The 21,726-nt window shown below is 37.4% G+C and overlaps 1 protein-coding gene across 14 annotated transcripts in view; it reads left to right on the top strand.

The window, feature by feature from the left end:
* Window positions 1-21,726, top strand: part of cadpsb (Ca2+-dependent activator protein for secretion b) — an 81,156-nt gene that overhangs the window by 55,250 nt on the left and 4,180 nt on the right. For 2 of the 14 annotated variants that reach the window (XM_057338330.1, XM_057338328.1), the window contains 18 exons: window positions 710-846; window positions 1,529-1,716; window positions 2,979-3,080; window positions 3,721-3,784; window positions 4,015-4,138; window positions 6,858-6,926; window positions 9,898-10,004; window positions 10,897-10,926; window positions 12,388-12,399; window positions 14,164-14,320; window positions 14,821-14,962; window positions 15,910-16,071; window positions 17,961-18,116; window positions 18,223-18,370; window positions 18,852-18,926; window positions 19,045-19,128; window positions 19,230-19,262; window positions 19,380-19,487. In XM_057338330.1, the coding sequence (XP_057194313.1) occupies window positions 710-846; window positions 1,529-1,716; window positions 2,979-3,080; window positions 3,721-3,784; window positions 4,015-4,138; window positions 6,858-6,926; window positions 9,898-10,004; window positions 10,897-10,926; window positions 12,388-12,399; window positions 14,164-14,320; window positions 14,821-14,962; window positions 15,910-16,071; window positions 17,961-18,116; window positions 18,223-18,370; window positions 18,852-18,926; window positions 19,045-19,128; window positions 19,230-19,262; window positions 19,380-19,487 (1,898 nt within the window). Of the gene's footprint in view, window positions 1-709; window positions 847-1,528; window positions 1,717-2,978; window positions 3,081-3,720; window positions 3,785-4,014; window positions 4,139-6,857; window positions 6,927-7,687; window positions 7,721-9,897; window positions 10,005-10,896; window positions 10,927-12,387; window positions 12,400-14,163; window positions 14,321-14,820; window positions 14,963-15,909; window positions 16,072-17,960; window positions 18,117-18,222; window positions 18,371-18,851; window positions 18,927-19,044; window positions 19,129-19,229; window positions 19,263-19,379; window positions 19,488-21,726 lie in introns of all 14 variants that reach the window. The other 12 variants (XM_057338335.1, XM_057338337.1, XM_057338333.1 and 9 more) reach the window with 8 other exon arrangements.

The following is a 21,726-nucleotide window of genomic DNA, read 5'->3' as shown; positions in this document are numbered from 1 at the left end:
TACATGTAAATTGTTATTGCAGATAATATCATTTGTATTTTGAAAAATGCAAAACACAAGCTTTTACACTAGTGGTCTCAGATGCCACCACATTGCATAAGTTGTAGACAAATTGCACAAACTTGATTCATTATCATGACTATGACATGAACCCCATCGATGGCCCATAGAAATCTTAGTCATTGCTTTACTAGTATTAGATCACTTTAGAACAAATAAATTTGGTTTATTATAATACTATAATGATTAGCTAACATTTTGCCCTTGAAATTTTGGCTTTTGTATTTTCACGAGCACACAATCCATCTTCTCTCTTCCCCATGAATCAATTGCGAATGGCAGAATCTATTGTGTTCATGTAAAAGACCAATTCAAATTCATCATTTGGAATTCCGCCACCTCCTGCCGTACGTTCAAGCGCTTTGATTGCGAGAACAGGAAGTGATCACGCACAGTCCAGCTCGTGCATGCACATCCAGACTGAATGTGAGCTGAGGGTTACCGCTCAGTACATCGCTAGGTCCAATTGAACTCTGCTTGACTTCTGCTGCAAGTTGACAATGTGAAAGCTCAATGTTCTTGATTTGCCATTAGACAACTTTCCTTAGGCATTTAGCTTTGTGCTGAAAGGAGAAAAACTCATTCCCCTTACTGTATGCTAACTTCCTTCTCCTTGATCCCGCCCCCTCTCCCGTGATTGGCTGGATAGACGCTGACAGAGCTCAGAAGCATGGCATGGATGAGTTTATCTCAGCTAACCCATGTAGCTTTGATCATGCCTCCTTGTTTGAGATGGTGCAGAGGCTCACGCTGGACCACAGGCTAAATGACAACTTTGCATGCTTGGTAAGTATTGAAATAAAATAAATTTCAAAGTAAATTGAAACTCCTGTCATAATTTACTTTTTATGTCATTCTAAACCCATACTATACGTTCTTATTAGTTCCATTCAAAAAGGTTGATTTAGATAGCTTTGAATATTCTTTTATTAAATATTCTATTCTATTAAAAATGATGTATGCAATTCAGCAAAAACACAGGTACCTAAAATCTACTTTGTTTTAACAGACTGAGAAATAAGACAAAAATATTTTTGAGGATTAATGGATAAACAGCATGCCACGCATTCTAAAGCTAGAATTTAAAGGGATAGTTCACCAAAAAATAAAAAAACTCTCAGGTGAGTTCCAACACTGTATAAAATGTGTTCTGTTGAACACAAAAGAAGATATTTTCAAGAATGTGGGAAACTAAATAGCTCTAGTAGTAAAATAGTAGTTTTCTTCCCTACTATGGAAGTCAATGGTGCCCCAGTACTGTTGGCTTACAAACATTCTTCCAAATATATTTCTTTGTGTTCAGCAGAACAACAAAATGTACACAGATTTGGAACAACTTGAGGGAGAGTAAATGATGACAGACTTTTCGTTTTTGGGTGAACTATCCCTTTAAATTAAGATTAATAAAGAATGTGACGACAAAGAACCCACTCCAACAATTCCAAACTGTCCACTCTGTTGTTTCCAGGGATGGTTTAGCCCAGGTCAGGTGTTTGTCCTGGATGAATACTGCGCTCGGAATGGGGTGAGAGGGTGCCACAGACATCTGTGTTACCTCGGTGACCTGCTGGAGAGGGCGGACGCGGGACACATGATCGACCCGACGCTGCTCCACTACAGCTTCGCGTTTTGTGCGTCCCACGTTCATGGCAACAGGTACCACATATCACATCTTCACGTTAAATGTTAATATAAATCACACGACTGTTTGGACATCCAATGCACTGATACACAGCGTTGGTCAAGATACAGATGTAGCTTCAAAGAAGGCGGATTACATCATCAGCCCATTTTTGCACTTTGATTTTGCTTAAGCGTTTTTTTTCTCCCGTGAATGTTCTTTATAATTTTGCCAAATTTTGTTGTGTCTTTGTTCTCGATCATTATCATTTCTTTTCACTTCCCAAACCTCAGCAGTATTCTTTCAACCACTACACCTTCCATTCTCTCTTTCAGTTTTTTTACTTTCCAAATCTCATTGTGTTGCTCACTTCATTACATGTTCCTGATAGTCAGAGGGGGTCTGAGTTACAGGGGGCTGGCTCAAAGCCAGGAGGGAAAAAGGAGCCTAAAAAAAAGAGGAAATGTAAAACACAACTGGCCCCTGAATGTGCAAGGTAAGAGGGTTTATCGGGGACATACTCGCATCATATCCTATACTTAATATCCGTAATAAGCAAATGTGTCTAATGATTGGTTTAATACGTAACTCAATAAGTCAACATGGAACGTTGTTCACTACCCCTTTTTGTCTGTAATGTGGCATATTTTGAATTCCAAAATGGATACCTGTTGTCCTTGATGCTGATTGGTCAATGATTTCATGTTGACTTTAAGCATTAGAAGCGCTTTCACATGCACTCGTATAACATATTTTGTTGTAACCATTCACAAGCTATGATTCTGTTCCCGCTGACTTGTTGAAGGTATATTTATGATTGTTCTGCGGCTGGGTGTGTATTAAATGTATTTTAATGTAATATGATGCCCGAGTGGAGTGCTGTGACATCGATAGCTGTAAATTTAAAAAAATGGCTTGGAAACCATCTCCCCCACGAGTATCACAGAAGGGTCCCATCTGCTGGGTACAAATACATTTATAGCCACCGTATTAGATTTAAGAAAGCCAGACATAGCTCCTGGTTAGATGTTCTCCTTGGACTCAGTGTGCCAGGGCTGTATTTTATTGTGTTTTATTGTTACACGCATGATGGCTTACTGAAATGTTAATGTGGTTTGATTTGCTTTCAGCGGGTATATACTGCAGGCCGTTCAAAATGTAGTAACACGGTGTCATCATTAGTTGTTTATGGATTTTATTTGTCAGGGGGGTTAATAAATAAACTTTCTTTCAGAATTGATATTTTTTCAAGTGAATCCTAACCGATGTGCAATGTCATGTTTTGCTTGTAAAACAGGCCTGATGGTCTTGGAACGGTTACGGTGGAGGAAAAAGAGCGTTTCGAGGAGATCAAAGAACGATTACGTGTTCTTCTGGAAAATCAGATCACAAACTTTAGGTATGTAGACGGAAGGGTTTTATTAAAAAAGCCACTACATCTTATATACCAATTATACACATGTGCAAGTATTGATGCTAAAGGGATATTCTGTCATGAATTACTCACCTCTTGTCATTCCAAACCTGTATGACTTGCTTTCTTCTGCAGAACACAAAAGAAGATATTTTGAAGAATGTTGGCAACCAAACAACGACAGTACCCATTCACGTGCATTGGTATTGTGTCTATACAATAGAAGTGAATATACCTCCACTGTTTGGCTAACAACATTCTTCAAAATATCATCTTTTGTGTTCTGCGGAAGAAAGAAAGTCGTACAGGTTTGAAATGACAAGATGGTAAGTAAATGGACACAGAATTTTCATTTTGGGGTGAACTATCCCTTTAATGCTGAATGAATGATATTGATGTGATGATGGGCCTGTTTGATTTTCTATACTAAATATGCATTTTCATGTAGGCGATGACATTTTATTACTTGCATTTAGAATTTTTCTGTATCGCACCCCTATCCCTAACTTTTATACTAAAAACCACTGGTAGAAACCTTTTTGTTGTCTTCTAAACATTAATCCAAAATTAAAACGGGATAGAACTTTCTTCAGTCTCAACACTGTTTTCATTTACTTTTTTGTAGGTATTGCTTTCCGTTCGGTCGCCCTGAAGGAGCTTTGAAAGCCACTCTGTCTTTGCTGGAGCGGGTAATAATATCCATATCGCTTATATTGATTCATAGTCAAAGGTGTGACAGCGATGGAAGGCGAAAGAAAAGCAATTGATGTTCTTATTCTCAGTCCGTCTTATTTATGTTTCCATGTTCTTCCATGCATCATTATTTCAAACAAATGTTTGCTTCGTAATGCTGATTCATACTCATTCTGATTCATTCTGGATAACACAGATTTGTTTACTGATTTGTGTTATCTCACAGGTGCTTATGAAGGACATTGTGACCCCAGTGCCGCAGGAGGAAGTCAAAGGTGTCATTCGTAAATGCTTAGAGCAGGCAGCTCAAATCAACTATCAGCGCATAACAGACTACGCCACAGTTGAAGGTGATGACCAATGCCGTCTTTTTTCATTCATTCATAATGCAGTTTTCTTTTGAACGTGATAATTCAAATGTGTTTAACTGTGGTCCATATTTCAGTTTGTTTTGTGAGAGACAAAGGTTGTTTGTTTAGGTAAGTAACTGGGATGGAATGGAAATAATTGTGTTCATTTTTCGAATGCTACAGAACATTTTGCCTACTCACAGTCTTCCTCTGAATACAGGTCATCTCATTTCTCTCCAAAAATGCTGGAATATTTTGGCAATACTTTTAAAACAATTGATTCTTTGCCTTTGCCCCAGTAAGATTTTGCTGTAAGATACTATAAGATTTTGTTTTGTTTGTTGATAATTTGATGGTTTGATTTGTTTGCCTGTTTGGATTTTTTAATTAAATTTTTACTTAAAGTCCCAGTGAAATAAAAAATGACAATTCTTATTTTTTCACGAAATATTGTATAGTAAATAGCTTATCAATGTGGGTCATTTTCTTTTTAAAATTCATGTACCCTCATAATCTTCAGTTAAAATCTGAAAATGCACCTCTGCCCTGAAATGACTATCCATCTCAAATGCCGTAAATTAGACGGCTTGGCCGGAGCATCTGTTAACTCCTCCCCTTCAACTGTCAGTCTGCTGCCAGTTTCATTTCAAAATCAATGCAACAGCTGTTTTTACACATCGATTCGCAGTGAAAAACGCAAGCCACGCCCACTAATTTTCTCCTCGAAATTCCTTATAACTCGGAAATGTGTCAGAATACGGAAGTAAAAACGATCGCAACTTCCGGTTCACAGGGACTTTAAGTACAGTCATCCTTCAATTGTCCTGCATCTACCTTGTTTAATCTATGGTCACAAAGTTCTAAAGTCTGCCTTTTTCTTCCTTTTCACGAAGAAATTTAAATGTCTTCTCGTCCATTTTCCTTTTGTGGACTTGTGTGTAAAAATGCATTCAAAACCACATGAAGAAACGGCTTAGGACCATTTCCTATCTGTTCCAGAAGATAACACTGAAAAATGGGACACAAGGGACTTTTGTTTCGAATGTTCTTCACACATTCTCTTTTCTATTATTGTTATGGCTTGGATCAGAATGAGAAAGGACATCAGGCTACAGAAAGATAGTTACAGAAGACGAAAATGAGTCTACGAGAATAACTCCGTTAATAGGAAGAGCGATAGAAATGAGGGCGAATTATAAGGTATGAGGTGTGTTGGTAGAAAGAGTCAACGGCTGAAAACACATTACAGCAAAGCGAGTGAAAGAAGCTGTGAAATGCAGGGGGAGGAGGCAGTACCACCTCGAAAAAAAAAACATGTTGGGCAACAAGCGTGAAGGAGGATTACAAAGAAGCTAAAGATGGGCCATAAGGAGAGATGTCTGCATGCGGAGGGGTGAAAGGCACTGCGGGCTGTTTTTGAGGAGGGTGATTGTGTTGCGTTAAATTGAGATTATGAAAAGTGATAGCTGATTCTGTTCACTCTCTCTGTCTCTCTCTGAATGCCTTTTGCTTCATCAGATCATTGGTTATGGCACTTTTTATTTCAAAGAGGGTGACAAACCAATGATACTAATGCGACAAATGGCCGACATCTTTCAGAACGCAGTGTCTGTTTACAAGTCTCTGAAAGACTTCGGCTGCTTGTTCCCTGATGACAATAAAGTGACATCATTTCCTTAAAGGGACAGTTTACCCAAATATGAAAATTCTGCCATGTAGTTTGAAAACTTAGTTGGGGTTTCTTCCTACAGCATATACACAAATTGGTGTTGGCTGTCAAGTTAAATAAAGATACAAAAACGATAAAAGATTCATAAACTATATTCCAAAATGTCTACATTTATGGAAGAAAGAAACTAAGTGGCTAAAAGGACATTAGGCTAAATGATGAAAGGATTTTTGTTTTATGGTGAACTGTTCCTTTAAAAGCTACTTTTTCCACTTCCACTTGTTATATAGCAACACTTTACTGTACGGTTGTAAAAAAAACAAAAGTAAAACAATCTTGGTTCATTTTAATCTATACATTGTAGAAATTAATTTCTATATGCACTTTAACATTATAAGATATATTTGTTAATATGCCATATAACAACGTACAGGCATACCGTATATTAGAATCTAAGAGTACATTTTGTAAATGCAAGTTAACATTACCAAGAATATTAAATTCTGTGACAACTAAACTAACATAGAACCATATAGCTGCAGTCCATAACTTTAGTCTCTATATCGCCATCTCTGTTTGAACATAAAATTGCAAGATACTTTACATACTTATCTTTACGGGTTGAAGTCAAAAATATGAAAAATACGAAGTATAAGTCAAATGAAGTCAAACTGTAAAAAAATAAAACAACTGTGTAAAATAAGGAGACAGTTTAAAACATTGATTTCTCATGTTTAAAAAATGTGTTTCCCTTTATTTATTTGATTTCTTTTATAAAAGTTGTGGACTGCAGCTTTAAGTTAAAGTGTTACTAAAATATTTACTTACCATTTACTTACCAATATTTACATTTCTTACTACCGAAGAGTGGTTGTGGTTTAAGAGTTAAGCCATCGAATCATGTCGCATTACTCAGCATTTTTCAAAAACCTGCTTTATTTTTCTTAATGAGAACTTCCCTTTAGACAAGACATCGCTTCACCATGTTTGACCCTGAACCCCCTTTCCTGACCCCAAATTCTTGCATGCCGGAATCCTCTTTTTCTGTAGGAAAAAAGAGGGAAATGTATGATCACCCTGTCTACTCCTTGGCTACACAAGTGATGGATTTAACCATCCGTGAGTAACAACCCATCACCCCATCATTCTCTACCTCTTCCATGAAATCAACCTCCCATGTCACGTCGTTCCCGGAACTGTCAATTATCGTTTTACCATCTCCATACAGATGACCGACATTGAGTAGAGAACGAATATGTAACTTACGATTTCTTTAGCGGAGATGTTTCATCTGTTTGTAATATGACATGACTAATGCATCCGTTCAGCTTCCTCTTGTTCGCTTTTGGTTGAGGCTCATGTTTGTGACTTGAATGCATTTTTACTTTGCTCGCTGTTTGACTTTGTCTGAGTGTGTATCGTTGCTGTGGTGTGGTAGGTGGTTTCACTGGGGGGTTCCAGAACACATCAACAGGTGACAGAGCTACCCGGAGAGCAGGAGAATAGTACACGTGTACGAGCTGTGACTTATGTGTTCCAACATCACAAGTTTGTCTCGTTTGTGATTATGATGACTGTCAATTTGTCAAATGGCTATTGTCTCTGTTCAGTATGTCATTCTGTTGCTACCTTGCTATGTTTTTATGTCCAGGTAAAAATCTTAGTGTTTGTATTTGTTTGCCATTGGTTTTTTTTTATTAAAATAATTATATCCAATACCCAAGATCCTCTGGAGAGCAATCAAGAGTGAAATTAGCAGCGAAAACATTCCCTGAGGAATCTTCACTTTTCCTCTTTCTCTCTTTATTTCTCTCTCTTTCTTCATCAATCTTCATGTTGCTCTGACGTTCTTTTTATCTTTCTCTCCTCTCTCTCTCAAGTTGAAAAAACACTAAAGGATCAGAAGGATCCAGGTGAAGCTATGACATCATCCCTTATCCCTTTAACACCTCCTGGCACATGCGCACTGTACACGGCACAAGGAAAAACTTTTGTAGTGTGAAAATCCTGTGCACACCCGGCCATCCGGCCCACTATTGTGCAGTCTTTTTGTAAAGATAGTATTATTTGATCAATACATTTCTGTGTAAAGACTTATTATCTTCCATTATATTAGTTATTACATGCACAAAGTAATACTATCTTTAACAAATATTGCTGTTGCAAATTTTTTCTGTGTCCAAAAGTGAGGATGCAAAACTCACTCAAGAACTGGGAGCTTTCTGAATAATACCTGAAACTTTACAGGATCGCATGCACCAATTCACCATTCAAGTAGTTTCCTTTTTATTCCCTTTTCTTGTTTGGCATTCCAGAACATTTTGGACACATTGAAAATGGATAAAGTATGAAACTTGGATGATGATGATAATGACAGATTATCATCGCATCCGTCATCATTACTTTATCATGTTATGTTGATGACATCATGGCTTTGGAACATTTTTAGTAAATGCCCAAAATACATGGTATGGCTCAAAATGATCGATTTTTCTTTTATGCATATTAAGTAAAGCTAATGTTCCATGAAGATATTTTGTAAACTTCCTACTGTAAATATGTCAAAACTTTATTTTTATGAGTAATATGCTATGCTAAGGACTTCATTTGGACAACTTTAAAGGCGATTTTCTCAATATTTGGATTTTTTTATTCCAGATTTTCAAATAGTTGTATCTCTACCAAATATCATCCTATCCTAACAACACCGTACATCAATGGAAAGCCTATTTATTCAGCTTTCATATGATGTAAAAATCTCAATTTGACTCATAAGACTGGTTTTGTTGTCCAGGGTCACATATGGTTCACAGCCCACTGAGTAGTAAATACTCCCTTTTCCTTCAGTAATAACCCAAGAATGCAACAGAGCAATAAACCAATAGCATAAAAGTGACCCTTTCACACTCTAGACGCCAAGATTGAGGAGTCAGACAAAATGATAAATAAGTCATTTCCTTCATGACTGGTGTAGCGTTTCAGTCAATAAATTAAAGCTTTTCTTTTCTCCTTCAGTGGAGAGCTCAGCATTGCTGAGTTGGTCTGGTATTTGTCTCGCTTTTTTGCTTTTCTGTCGTATTCATTTCATCCTGTTCGGGCGAAACTTGATTATATGTTCAAATCAGAAGCAAGTTTGTGTGTCCCGCTGTTTTCATTTCATCAAAATGTCGCATATGTCTGACTACTGTATCTGGTCTGCTCTTTTTCTCATGTGTTGGCCTTAACATCTAGATGATAGCTTCAGCCAAATTCACTAGTTACAATATGAACATTAATGGCAGGTATACACAGTGGGGTTCAAAAGGGATGAAAAAAATATGAGATTGAAAGCTTTTTTAAACCTCAAACTAAACAAACTTTTTTAGAACTATTGAGAAAATAAAGAAATATCATTAAAAATTGAGGTACGGTTCTGCATTGTTTGCACCAGCTCAGATTTCTTTGCCCTCCACATAAGCACACGGGAACTATTGTGCTGGTAATGTAATTGTTTAATAAATTATAATAAATAAACAATACAAATTACATTACTAGCACAATAAATTCTTGAGTAATGAATCTTTTGTAATAAATTATATTAAATAAGAAAAATGTGACAGAAATATATTCACTAATTTTCTTGAACATTTGGACCCCATTGTATATTAATACAAGCTTGCCAAAGTAATAAAAACGTTTTTTTTCTCTATTTAAAATTAATTAGCTAATCTAATGAAAGATTGTCGTTTCTGAATATTTATGGTTTTTTATTCTTCCATACTTTGTAAATACCTCACATTAGCCATATAAAGTTTCCCTTCAAGGCAAGTCGGTTTATTTACCCACTTAGAAAGTGGTTGGATGCATCCAGTGTGATAGATCACAAATAACTGAAATACCCCACAGCAGTCTCTCTGACATCAATTAGGCATCTTTGTGTTATGAGTGTCATCAACAATATTGTCATTCCTGCATGCTCAGTTAAGCACGTATGACTTCCTCAGACTGCATTCTAGTGGTCATGACATTAGATATAACTGGAAGAAATCTATTAATCAACCGCCTTAATATGAACTGTTCCTCTTCTCCCCATCACCCTGCTCTGCTCCAGAGAATGTAGCTAACCTAGCTACGCCGGCTAAGAAGCTGGAGCATGTGATCCGCCTGGCAGAGTTAGTCATAGAGGTACTACAGCAGAACCAGGATCATCACGCCGAGGTGAGTCAGCTTCATGTCTTTGTTCTTCTAATATTCCCTCACTTCTTTTTTATCTAGTTAATGGCATATGTAGGGCTGGGAATATAAATGATATTCTCTTTTACTCACTCTTATGTTGTTTTAAACCTGTATCAATTTCTTCCTTTTGTAGACCACAAAAGAAGGCAGGATGTGATGTCACACTGTCCTTTTTCATTCAATGAAAGTGAATGGTAACCGATGTGGTCACGCTAAAAATGACAAAAAAGCACCATAAACGTAGTCTATAAATACAGTATGGCTTTAGAATACTTTTTTTGGCTTTGTATGGTAATTGGAGACTTTTGGAATATAGTCCCTGGTCACCATTCACTTTCATTGCATGGAAACAGATGGGTTGGCATTTTGCTAATCGTCTTTCTTTCTCTTTTATGGAGGAAATAAAATCATACAGGTTTAAAAAAACATAAGGATGAGTAAATGATGAACAAATTTATATTTTCATGTGAACTGTTCCTTTAAATGACTCTCCGATAATACATGCTTGTTGATAGCTAGAAGTGAATTAGTAAAATATCTAACACTAACTCACCCATAAGATCCAGTCTCTCAACCACTTTCTCTGGATCTACACCTTGAAGGCAGCATGAGAATGCAGGTGGTTTCTGTATTCTGGATGTTAAACAAGTTCCTTTGGGAAACATGAAAACGCATAAGGAACATGATCCCAAAGCATTATAAATAGTGATACAACCAGGGTGTTCAGACCTAATCATTTGCAGTAACTGGTCAATTTGCATGTTCCAGCAGTTGACTATTACCAGTACTACAAACCAGTACATAACTGGCATATTAGGTTACGGTCTTCCTGAGATTGATAGATTTACTGTATCTTTCTGAATATGCTTAACAGGCTGCGGTCACAAGTTCAGGAGACCAATCGGTACAGTATCATGTTTCTTTTTTCTTAAGTTGTCATCACATAGTGTACCTTTTCCCTCAAGCATGTCGATTCACGCCGATAAAGGCTTTTCTGTTATGTCGGGGTGGATGGGGCAGCTACAAGAAGCAGCAGAAGGAATCAAATAGATTTTACAAAAAATGTTTTGTTTTGGTCTCTTGGATGCCTTGGAAATGCTTAAAGCTTTCTTTAAATGTTTTTTTTTTAGAATATTCCAGGGTCAATTTTATAGAGTAACACTGCATAGAATTTCACTGTTGTCAAATGGTAACTTACTGTAGACTGCACTATATGAGGCAAGCTACATTTACACAGAATAATTCACAAAACCACTTTTCACATATAGAACGTCGCTGCTGAAAGAATAAACCTAAGCAAATTTGCTTCTCTAAAAACCCCTCTAAAACAAGACCGGTCTCTGAGACCAGCTAAATTGGCTGCAAAATGATTAGTCACGACTAATCGAAAGCAAAATAAAAGTTTTTGTTTACATATATGCGTGTGTAATGTGTATAATAATTATGTATATATATATATATATATATACACACACACATGCATGTACAGTATATATTTACGAAATATTTACATGTGTATATACATTTTTATATTTATATGTAATTTATATTGTATATAAATATAAATATTTAATATATAAATATATTTTTCCTAAATTTATACATGCATGTGTGTGTATTTATATATAAAATTATATATAAATATATATAATATTTATATATATATAATCATTATACACATTTCCCACACATATATTATGTAAACAAAAACTTATATTTTGCTTTCGATTAGTTGTGACCAGAGCTGTTGAATATGAGAGTTACGACACTCGATGTGGTCACGTGGTTCATGGAGCGCTCTATGGTTCCAAACAAATCCATACTGTCAACCTATTTAAATAGATTTTAGCGGGACTGTATTTGCATTAATTTTGCTAAATATAAGCACATGGTGTACTCTGATTACTACATTGACTACATTTATAGCAGCATTTTATCTTGGAAGTAATGTGAATATAAGATCAGTCTTTGTGTTTAACTTTGACATTTAATTTCAACTGCCATGTCATTAAAATGTAAAAACATGCAGTAATTTCACCAACTGTACAGCAAATGCATTTGGGAGACACTGAAATGAATGGGCTTCAGTGCAATGTTTGGAACTATCGGATGCTCCATGACGCGAGTTACTTCCGCATTCCATTCTTCCAATGGAGGTCTATGTGAGTGTCGTAACTCTCATATTCAACGGCTCTGGTCGTGACTAAGCGTTGTGCAGCCTTTACAGGAGGGAAATCACAGTGAATCGTTCACGATCCAAAAGTTTGAACATTTGTTCAGAATAAACATTTTGTACATTAACACCTTGCACATACATCACTCTACATTTCATGTTTTTCTCACCATTCGATCCATGGTTGAGCAGGGAGGCAAAGAGGTATGTGCTTAAAGTGAATGCAATGGAAAAATCCCCTTACCGGCTTGTGCATGAGCTATGAAGGGTTCCCTTACCCTATATTTTCCCGTTCCGCACAGTCAATGTGAGGACATTTATCCCCACGTTCAAAATGGGTTTGTCTGAATTCCTCAGCCTTGTGTCTGTCGACTCTCCCTTTAAAGTGAGGCTTGCATCCCCACCGGCAAGGCCAACGCGCACAATGACTCCTTTGCTTCCAGGGGAATGTTTTCTGTATATTTAGTTAGCTGTTCTGCCCTTTCCATTAGTATACCTTTCAAAATTAAAGTGTCTCTCTCAATGAATGACCAAACTAATGCCATGACAGAACCGTCCTTTCAGGACCAATCTTGCCGAATTACAGTATTTACTGTAATATTAAAATTAAACCGAATTTTTTGCATTCAGTGAAAGGGGACACAATGCGTACAGTAGGTGTTTGCTAATGCTATTGCCTACCAAGTGCTCCCTGATGTGCAAGATGGGTCTTGGGGAAGGATTTATGGGTTGCTTAAATTTGGCGGTTAAGTTCAGCCTTACCAAATCTCTTGCTACTCTAGCAAATGCTATATTCATTGGACCGTTATGATCAATATAGTCTTTTCAAGTTATTTATAAAGACTTAAGGTAAGTGAAATGGTAAGTGTTGACTACTTCCTCTGTAGCACAGGGGATTTAGGGGAAACGTTTTGGGGCTCATGAAAGCTATGGGTTTATTACAGTACATAGCATAAAAAGTACATAGCATGCAGCCAGATGTAATGAATAAGCCTCTGAAAAGGCTGATCAGTTCCCTGAATGGGTTTATCACTGGTCAGTTTTTTTTTATTAGACAAAGTATTTCATGCCAAGACTGCAAGCAACCCCGATTGATCTAAGAAACTCCTATTCAATATCCCGCAACCGGTCCAAAATGTATTATCGCTTTAAGAGATTAAAGCACAGTATTTGAGAATTATTTAGTCATCAACCAAGTAAAGAAGCCTGTTGCTTGCTTGCAGTCTTCGGCGTATCAGGGACTGCAATGTTGCATGATCGCGAAACACATCCCCATCCCAAGGGTAGGGATGCAGTGATGTGAACAGTTGAATCACATCGTCCATTTGGAGGGCAAAAGCATGCAGGGATTTCTACCCCACTTGCATGAGAACTGCACCTCCGCTAGCATCTTGACTCCACTGGGAATTAATCTGATAAGGGAAGCATTGTTTTAAAATCAAGTGACCTATATACAAACATTTGCAACACAAGATTTTAGCTTTTTTTATAAATACAGTAAATTGAATACCCTATTCATTACATATGGAAGGGTTTTAGAAGGTCTCAGAATTGAGATATGCAACTATTATATAAAGGATCCATTATAAATGTCTTCCTATGGTGAAATGTTTTTACACAACATTTAGACTGGTTTGGAATATGTAATGTAGAACGTTCTGTGTTGCAAATTGATAAATGCTTTAAAGTAGGTTTCAAATGGCATAACGGCAACCGTGTCAACTTTACCCTAGTAAACTGGTTACTTGAATGTTGTGTCCGCTTAATAATGAACACACATACGTTAATGTATATACATTAACATTTTCTTTAATAAAAAGAGTCATTTGAAACAGATCGAAGCTGAAATCTGTATTTCACATAGAGGACGCATAACCAGTTTACTAGCTTTAAATGGTCTGACATTGCCTTTTACTCTTTATATCTAACTCTCTTCTTTTTTTTCCAACTTTTTCTTTGGACATCAAGGCCTTTGCATGGTGGTCAGACCTGATGGTGGAACATGCTGAGAACTTCCTGTCTCTCTACGGTGTCGAAATGGATGCCGCCCTTGAGATCCAGTCTCCTGAAAGCTGGGACAGTTTTCCGCTCTTTCAGCTTCTAAATGATTTCCTCCGTACCGACTGTAAGCACGACACTTTGTTATAAGTTCTAAGTGATATAATTGCCATTTCATGTATTTTAAGGGATAGTTCACCCGTAGTGTCATCGTTGAATTCTGTCGTCAAAGCTGTATAAATTTCTTTGTTCTGCTGAACACAAAAGAAGCTATTTTGAAAAATGCGGATCAGTTCTGGGGCACCATTGACTACCATAGTAGTTTTTCTTGCTAGTATGGTAGTCAATGGTTACTGTTTTGTGTTCAACACAAGAAGAAAATTTATATAGGTTTGAAACAACTTCTGGGTGAGTAAATGATGACAGAATTTGTATTTTTGGGTGAACTATTCCTTTAACCAATTTGGATTTAATGTATACTAATATGTGTATACAAATGTTTGTGTAAATATGTGTAAACGCTACACATACATGCCAGTTAGATACTGTTTGTATGTAGTGTAAAAACTGCTCAAGATTTATTAAGTTACTCTCAGAACTGTTTTTCTTTTGTGTCTGTTTTCACAGATCACCTGTGCAACGGAAAGTTTCACAAGCATCTGCAGGACCTGTACGCCCCTCTTGTGGTGCGATATGTGGATCTTATGGAGTCCTCCATTGCTCAGTCCATTCACAGGGGATTTGAGCGGGAATCATGGGAGCCTGTAAAGTAAGACACCACTTCCTCAACGAAATTGGCCGGTGACCGGGAGCCGGGGCCTTTCAGGACAAAAACATCAAACAAAAACAAATTAACCCATGTAGCGGGGCAGACACATCCCAATCATAAGTTATTTTTATTAGAGAGGTGTTCTTCACAACTATGTATATATAATGACTCCCTTGATGCCATCAGAACCATAATTACCCATTTTCTAATTTATAACGAATGGTATTTATTAAGTATAATGACATCATCACCACTCATAGATGTAAAATCTGCCCAGCATCAAAGTTTACAGAGTCCACCCTCTATCAGGATAGATTTAAGTCGTCTTGCAAGTTTTCATCCTTTTTTTTGTGAACTAACACTCATATTGTGCGCTTTAAACAAAATGCTTTTTATGTCCTAATCAATTCTTCTGTCATGCTTGATTTTGGTTTGCATGTTGATTTTAATGATTTTCCGCCGGTTCCCGGTGAGGATAACATTATGTAGATGAGCTTGAATCCTTAGAGAAGATATAGCCTGTCTAAATATTCCAAACCAAATTGATGCCCCTTGAGAAATATATCCAACATGTTTATTCTCGTTTATTTGTTGTCTGTGTGTGTAAAACGTCACCACTGTCCCCAAACCTCCCAAGCTGCTGTTTGTTCTTGCTGTTAAAAGATTTCTGCTTTTACTTCCTTTTATATACATATACACGTGTGCTGTTATCAATATTATCGATCATGAGTTTCGTTCTACTCTGGTCTTCTGTTTAAATGCGCTTTAGATTCCCTCCCTACATGTAATGACCGGTTTGTTGATGTGTCTGCTGTTTACGTCTAAAGATGGTGTTTTTCATTTCTAAGTTTCTCTCTTTTTTGTACTGTATGTCTTACATTGCTTATTTGCAGCATTCCACTTGGCCACTGTTACGGATTTTTTTCTTTTTTTGTCTGTTTCTGCAGGAGTTTAACAAGTAATCTGCCCAATGTGAATCTACCAAATGTGAACCTCCAAATTCCCAAAGTACCAAATCTTCCCGTGCCAGTAGCAGGACTATCTGTTAACCTTCCACAAATGCCTAGCTTTTCCACTCCGTCCTGGATGGCTGCTATTTATGACTCTGAGTGTGTATTCAATGCATTTACCTGAGATCTGATGCATTCAAAAGTCTTCTTGGCATGAAAATGTTTTGAGTTAAGGTAATTATCGCTGGTCAGGTACTGTACTGTTGTACTCTTACACTTTTGCCAAAATTGAAGGACATCTAAGAACATGTTAGAGATCATCAGCAATGGGTGTAGACTAACTACTGGCCAAGAACATGTGCCTCTAAAATCATTCTCATGTCAAGTTGCCTGTGAAGGGTCCAGACAGGCTCATGTGATTTGTTATTGGAAATGAGAACTGAAAAGCTCTTCATTTTCCTCAATGTGCATGCCATTGAGGTTGGACTGAGGTGGTGAGATCTGGATTGCAACCCAAACCTACAATCAGGCCAGTGCGTAGACTTAGTCCAATACGATCCAACCACAATCTGTTAACATCTCTTAACTCCAAAGTCAGACCACTCAGGTTATCCTAAGTTTAACCAACATCTGAAGGTTATCCCCCTCATTTCAATAAAAACTTTCATTGATAACTCTGGTAAAAGTTCCTTTGGTACTTATAACCTGATCAATGCTATTTTAGTCAATATTTAGTTGCTCTATTTTAGCAGGTTTGTGTCTAGTATGGTGCGACATTAGGTTTTTGGTATTTTTTATTTCATGTCAGTGGTAGAAAGAATGTTTCTAAAGAAAAATCAGAACACCAAGAGATTGAAGGGTGGTCTAACAATCAAAGGATTGGGGTTTCTTCAGTGGGGTTTGTAAGGTGTGAAAGGTACTAGTGGGTGTGGGTTGGTAGAACTCCCTGCCTGGTCGTACAGTAGCTCTGTCATGGGTTTGGTAGCCGATGCCCTGAAGTAGATGGTACTTCAGTGTAGCTGGCATCCAAGGCAGTAGAAACTGACCCCCCATAGAGTTCAAACATCAGAGTGGGCTTCATTTTGGAGAAATATGCTAAGCTTGGCATTTCCAGTCATACCCATACTTTACATATACAGTATATCTTACTCTCAATTTAAGCAATTCCACAAGACACAGGTCACTCTAATGTTTTAACTCTTTTCTGGCCCTATGACCCCTCCCCTCACCTATAGTATTTCTGCTCAGGATGGCAGCATCCTCAGAGTCAATTGCATGACGTGTTTTGATATTGGGAGCTACTTTAGCCTCGGTGGGCATGAATAGTGAGAGAGGGCTCGGTCTAACTTAAAGGTATTCAAATGAAATTTAAATTGTGTCATCATTTACTCACCCTCTTGTCATTTCAAACCTGTATTTTTGGGTGAACACTTTAATCACTTGAAATCAAATTGCGTTTTAAGAACTCTTTAACATTAACTGCAATCTCTGTTCAGTTTTATTTTTCATACTGTTGTGTCCAGAGGTGTCATTAAAGGAATAGTTTACCCAAAAAATTGTCATGACTTTATTTCTTCTGTGGGACATAAAAGAACATGAAGTCAATGGATGTGGGTTTGGAACACTACACTAAGGTGAGTAAATGGTTTAATTGTCATATTTGGGTGAACTATCCCTTTAAAACCACTGGTTACATAGCTTTTATTGGTCTGACGGACAAGGGGGCGGGGTTTTGTGACCTCTCTCCCTCCAAGCCTTCTCTCACCATGACATTCCTAGACCCCTCCCATTTATAGCAATGTGACAGAGCAAAGTATGCATGAATTCAGGTCAGTTCTATAAAGTTGTTTCGGAAACACACCTGTCTTGTTATTTTACCATACACTAATGGTGCGATCCCTGGTAAATAAGTCCAGTTGGTGTATGGTTAAAATAAAAAAATGCATAAATAAAGTCTGTGATGCGTAGCATCTTCCTATCATTCCATTCCTGAGTAGCAGGTCGACACGACAGAACCTTGACCTCTAATATCTCACTGTGCCCGGCAGCAATGGCTCGGGAACGTCGGAAGATCTATTCTGGAAGTTGGATGCCCTACAAACCTTCATCAGAGACCTACACTGGCCAGAGGAAGAGTTTGCCAAGCACCTTGACAACCGCATGAAGCTCATGTCAAGCGACATGATCGAAACCAGTGTGAAACGGTACGTACCAGCATAACAGATGATTTGAAACTTCTTAGCAAGCTTTAAAATATCAGTACATTTTTATGTAAAAGATTACTCATCTATTCAATGCATTGGTCAACAGCACCAAGGGAGCGTTTGAATCAAAGCTGGCCAAAAGCAGCCGTTCCACAGACTTCCGCATCCCACTGTCCTTATGCACCATGTTTAATGTGATGGTGGACGCCAAGGACCAGTCTGCTAAACTGTGTGCCATGGAGTTGGGCCAGGAGGTATTTGCCAAAACTTTTTCTGAGTGTTGTGATAGACGAATGCTTGATCTATAAGGGATTTTCTTATATAACATCACCGTCAAGAGATTTAAAGGCTAAGCAACCCTAAGATAAATATAGAAAAAAGTGTATACAATTGTGTATATCAGTATGCGTGTAGAAAAATAAGTTCAGAGAGAGAGAAACAATGGGACCTGGCTAGATTTGAATAACAGTCCCTGTCAAAGTTACCTTACCGCTAGATGCCACAACATTTCATACACTGGACCTTTAGCTTGATCTAGTTTTATCTAGATGCAAATGCTGTTGTCATGAATATAAAAACAACTAGCCGAGTTTGAGTCATCTTTTCTATTTCCATCTAGACTTTGTTTGTACAGCTGTGCAGTTAATGCACTAGGCTACTGCCAAATCCACTGAATGCTGTCGTCTGCTTCTTTACATTCTTGTCTAAGTGTCTGAACCTGTCTCCACCTTTCAGAAACAGTACCATTCTCATATCGATGAACTTATTGAGGAGAGTGTAAAAGACATGATTTCCTTTTTGGTGGCAAAGGTATGTTTTGGGATAACAGTCCACACAAATGGACATAAGGCGTTTGTGTAGAAATCTGTTTTTATTCGAATTGTCTGGTTGTTGTTAAATCGGTTGTGCTTTTGTGCCACTGGAACAGTTTGTGGTGATTCTGGAGAGTGTTCTTGCCAAGATCTCCAGGTATGATGAGGGAACTCTCTTCTCGTCTTTTCTCTCCTTCACGGTACGAATAAAGTCTTGTAACTTTATTTATATAAGTTTGAGCTGATAAAATTTTGATTTTTTTTATCTTCTAAAAATATATTTCTGTAAACCTGTTTTCAGGTCAAAGCAGCATCAAAGTATGTGGATGTCCCTGTGAGTATTAAATATTAAACATACTGTACTTCTTCCTGTCTTCACATTCCTTCTATGAAATATTTCATGAATTAACCATCTTTCCATCTCTCTCTCTCTCCAATGCCACTTCCACAGAAACCAGGAATGGATGTTGCCGATGGCTATGTGACCTTTGTCCGTCACTCTCAGGACATTCTGAGAGATAAGGTCAATGAGGAGGTGTATATAGAGAGGTTATTTGATGTAAGTAAGATGCCGTTACCTCCGTGCCTATGAATGGAGGGCCCATCCAAAATGTGGCAAAACAAGGTGGCATAAGAGGGATAAGTCACATTTTGAGTGCCGAGCCTCGAGATTTTACATCCGGGCCAGTCATGACCTGAAGTTCCCTAATGTCTCATTGCTGTGACTTCCTGTTCCAGCTCTCTGTGCTCTGTTTCATTAGCCACGACGCATTGGACGTTTATGCTCTGGTGTTATGTTAGCTAATGTGCGTTGGACGTTATTGCTCACCACAGCGGTTCCTTGTTTAAGAGGCAAAGTGTCACCACTACCACCCAGCGGATTATTTCAAAGACAGTGCTCTCCAAAGAGTGAATCTTATACCAAAAAATGTGACATTAAAGGGATAGTTCACCCAAAAATAAAAATTCTGTCATCGTTAATTGATAATCGTGTCGTTCAAAACCTGTATATGACTCTTTTTTTATATGCAATACAAAAGAGGATATTTTGAGAAATGTCATGGTGGTCCATACAATGGATGTCAGTAGGGGCAAATGTTGTTTGGTTACCAACATTCTTCAAAATATCTTATTTTGTGTTCTGCAGAAGAAATAAAGTTATACATGTTTGGAATGACATGAGTGTGAATAAATAATGAAAGAATTTTCATTTTTGGGCGAACTATCTCATTAAACACATTTTTTGCATAGGTTCAATTTCTGAAACAAGGACTGTTTACACTCCTGGCATTAAAGTCTGTTTCGGGCGATTCGGAAAGTCTGGAAAGTGGGGTACGAAATGGAAAACAGGACCACCTCTCACCTGTCAATCAATGCAAGTTATGACTTATAAAAAATGAACCAAACAGAAGAATAGGAAAACAAAAGGAAAGCTGTAAAAATACTTAGCATTTCTGTTAAGTCTTGTTCATCTAATTCTGAGGTTTGCTTGATATCAGCATGCAATGACAGGTCATGTGACACCCAAAATTAACCACTACAAGTGATAATTCTGCTTGTGATCGAGTCACCCGAAGTGGTTTTAATGAGAGGTGTAAACAAACCAAAGGATGTGTCTGTAATTTAAACCCAAAAGCATAGAAAAGAACTAAGCAAACAGATTTGATGTAATAACCTATTAGGGTGAAGGAGAGCACTGTTCGATTTAGCAAAATAATCCTGTGTGATTTTGTGAACATGTGTCTTTGTTACACAATGGCATTCATGTGTGTTCATATATTAAGAAATGTGACAGATGTGTGGACCAGTGGTCATTTCAGATATGTATGTGTGTGCGTGAGGGTTTGTAAACGTAAACATTTTTTGTTATTTTATATTTTCATTAGCGCTTATTGTATGCGTGTGAGTATTCGGTTGTGTGTCATACCATAATGTAAAGAGATGTAATGTAAAGTATTTATCTGTCTACTGTGGTTAAAAGTATGTATGTGTGTGAGAGCGTGTCTGTTTGAGTCTTAGGAAGATCTTTTGTACTTTTTGCCGTTTTGCTTGTTTTTAAGATTTCTAATGCACACACATCTAATGCATGCCTGCTGAATCTGCTGTTATGTATTTATTATTTACATTTCTATACTTTTGCTTTTAGATTACGCATTGTTTTGTTATGTTTTTATTCGTTTGGTTCATTTTTGGTTGGTTATTGTTGGTAGTAATGCATCTAACCTCAAAGACCCACACTGGATCTAATACGATGCATCTGTTTTTAGTCCATATTTTGAGTCTGCCTCTGTCGCGGTTAAAGCGCTGTCTTCGCAAGAATTCTGTCCAAACTAATCACAGTCCTTGAAAGACGCAGCAGTTGAAAATGGTGCCCAAAGGCATGAAATCAAAAGCAATTATTAAAACAGGAAAATCTATAATGGCGTCTGCTATAGAGTAAACATCGATGCCTAAAGTTTTATTAGCAAATTAAAGAAAGCATCTAGCAATGGCATGCCTTCGGAACATGCCAGTTGGCTTTGAATTCTTGTTTGGACAGTTCTATCAAACAGACTGAAAATGTGGAAGCGTGTATGGTTCCTCGAGGTCTTATGAGGTCCAAGGACATATTCAGCTGAGGGCTGTACGTCAAAAACAATTAAAAGTAAAGATTACTTGCTTATTTAATGATTAACCTTTAATTCGGATGCGTCACTATTACTATTGCATACACATATATTTTTATAAAAGATATTTATATGCAAATATACTTTATATAAGTTCCTTTCTTGAGTTGAACAGAAGTATAATTTTATATT

Source organism: Triplophysa rosa, linkage group LG7 (assembly GCF_024868665.1).
Source record: "Triplophysa rosa linkage group LG7, Trosa_1v2, whole genome shotgun sequence".
Lineage (NCBI taxonomy): Eukaryota > Metazoa > Chordata > Actinopteri > Cypriniformes > Nemacheilidae > Triplophysa > Triplophysa rosa.
The sequence above is the reverse complement of the archived record's forward strand: the minus strand, read 5'-3'. Positions and strand labels throughout refer to the sequence as shown.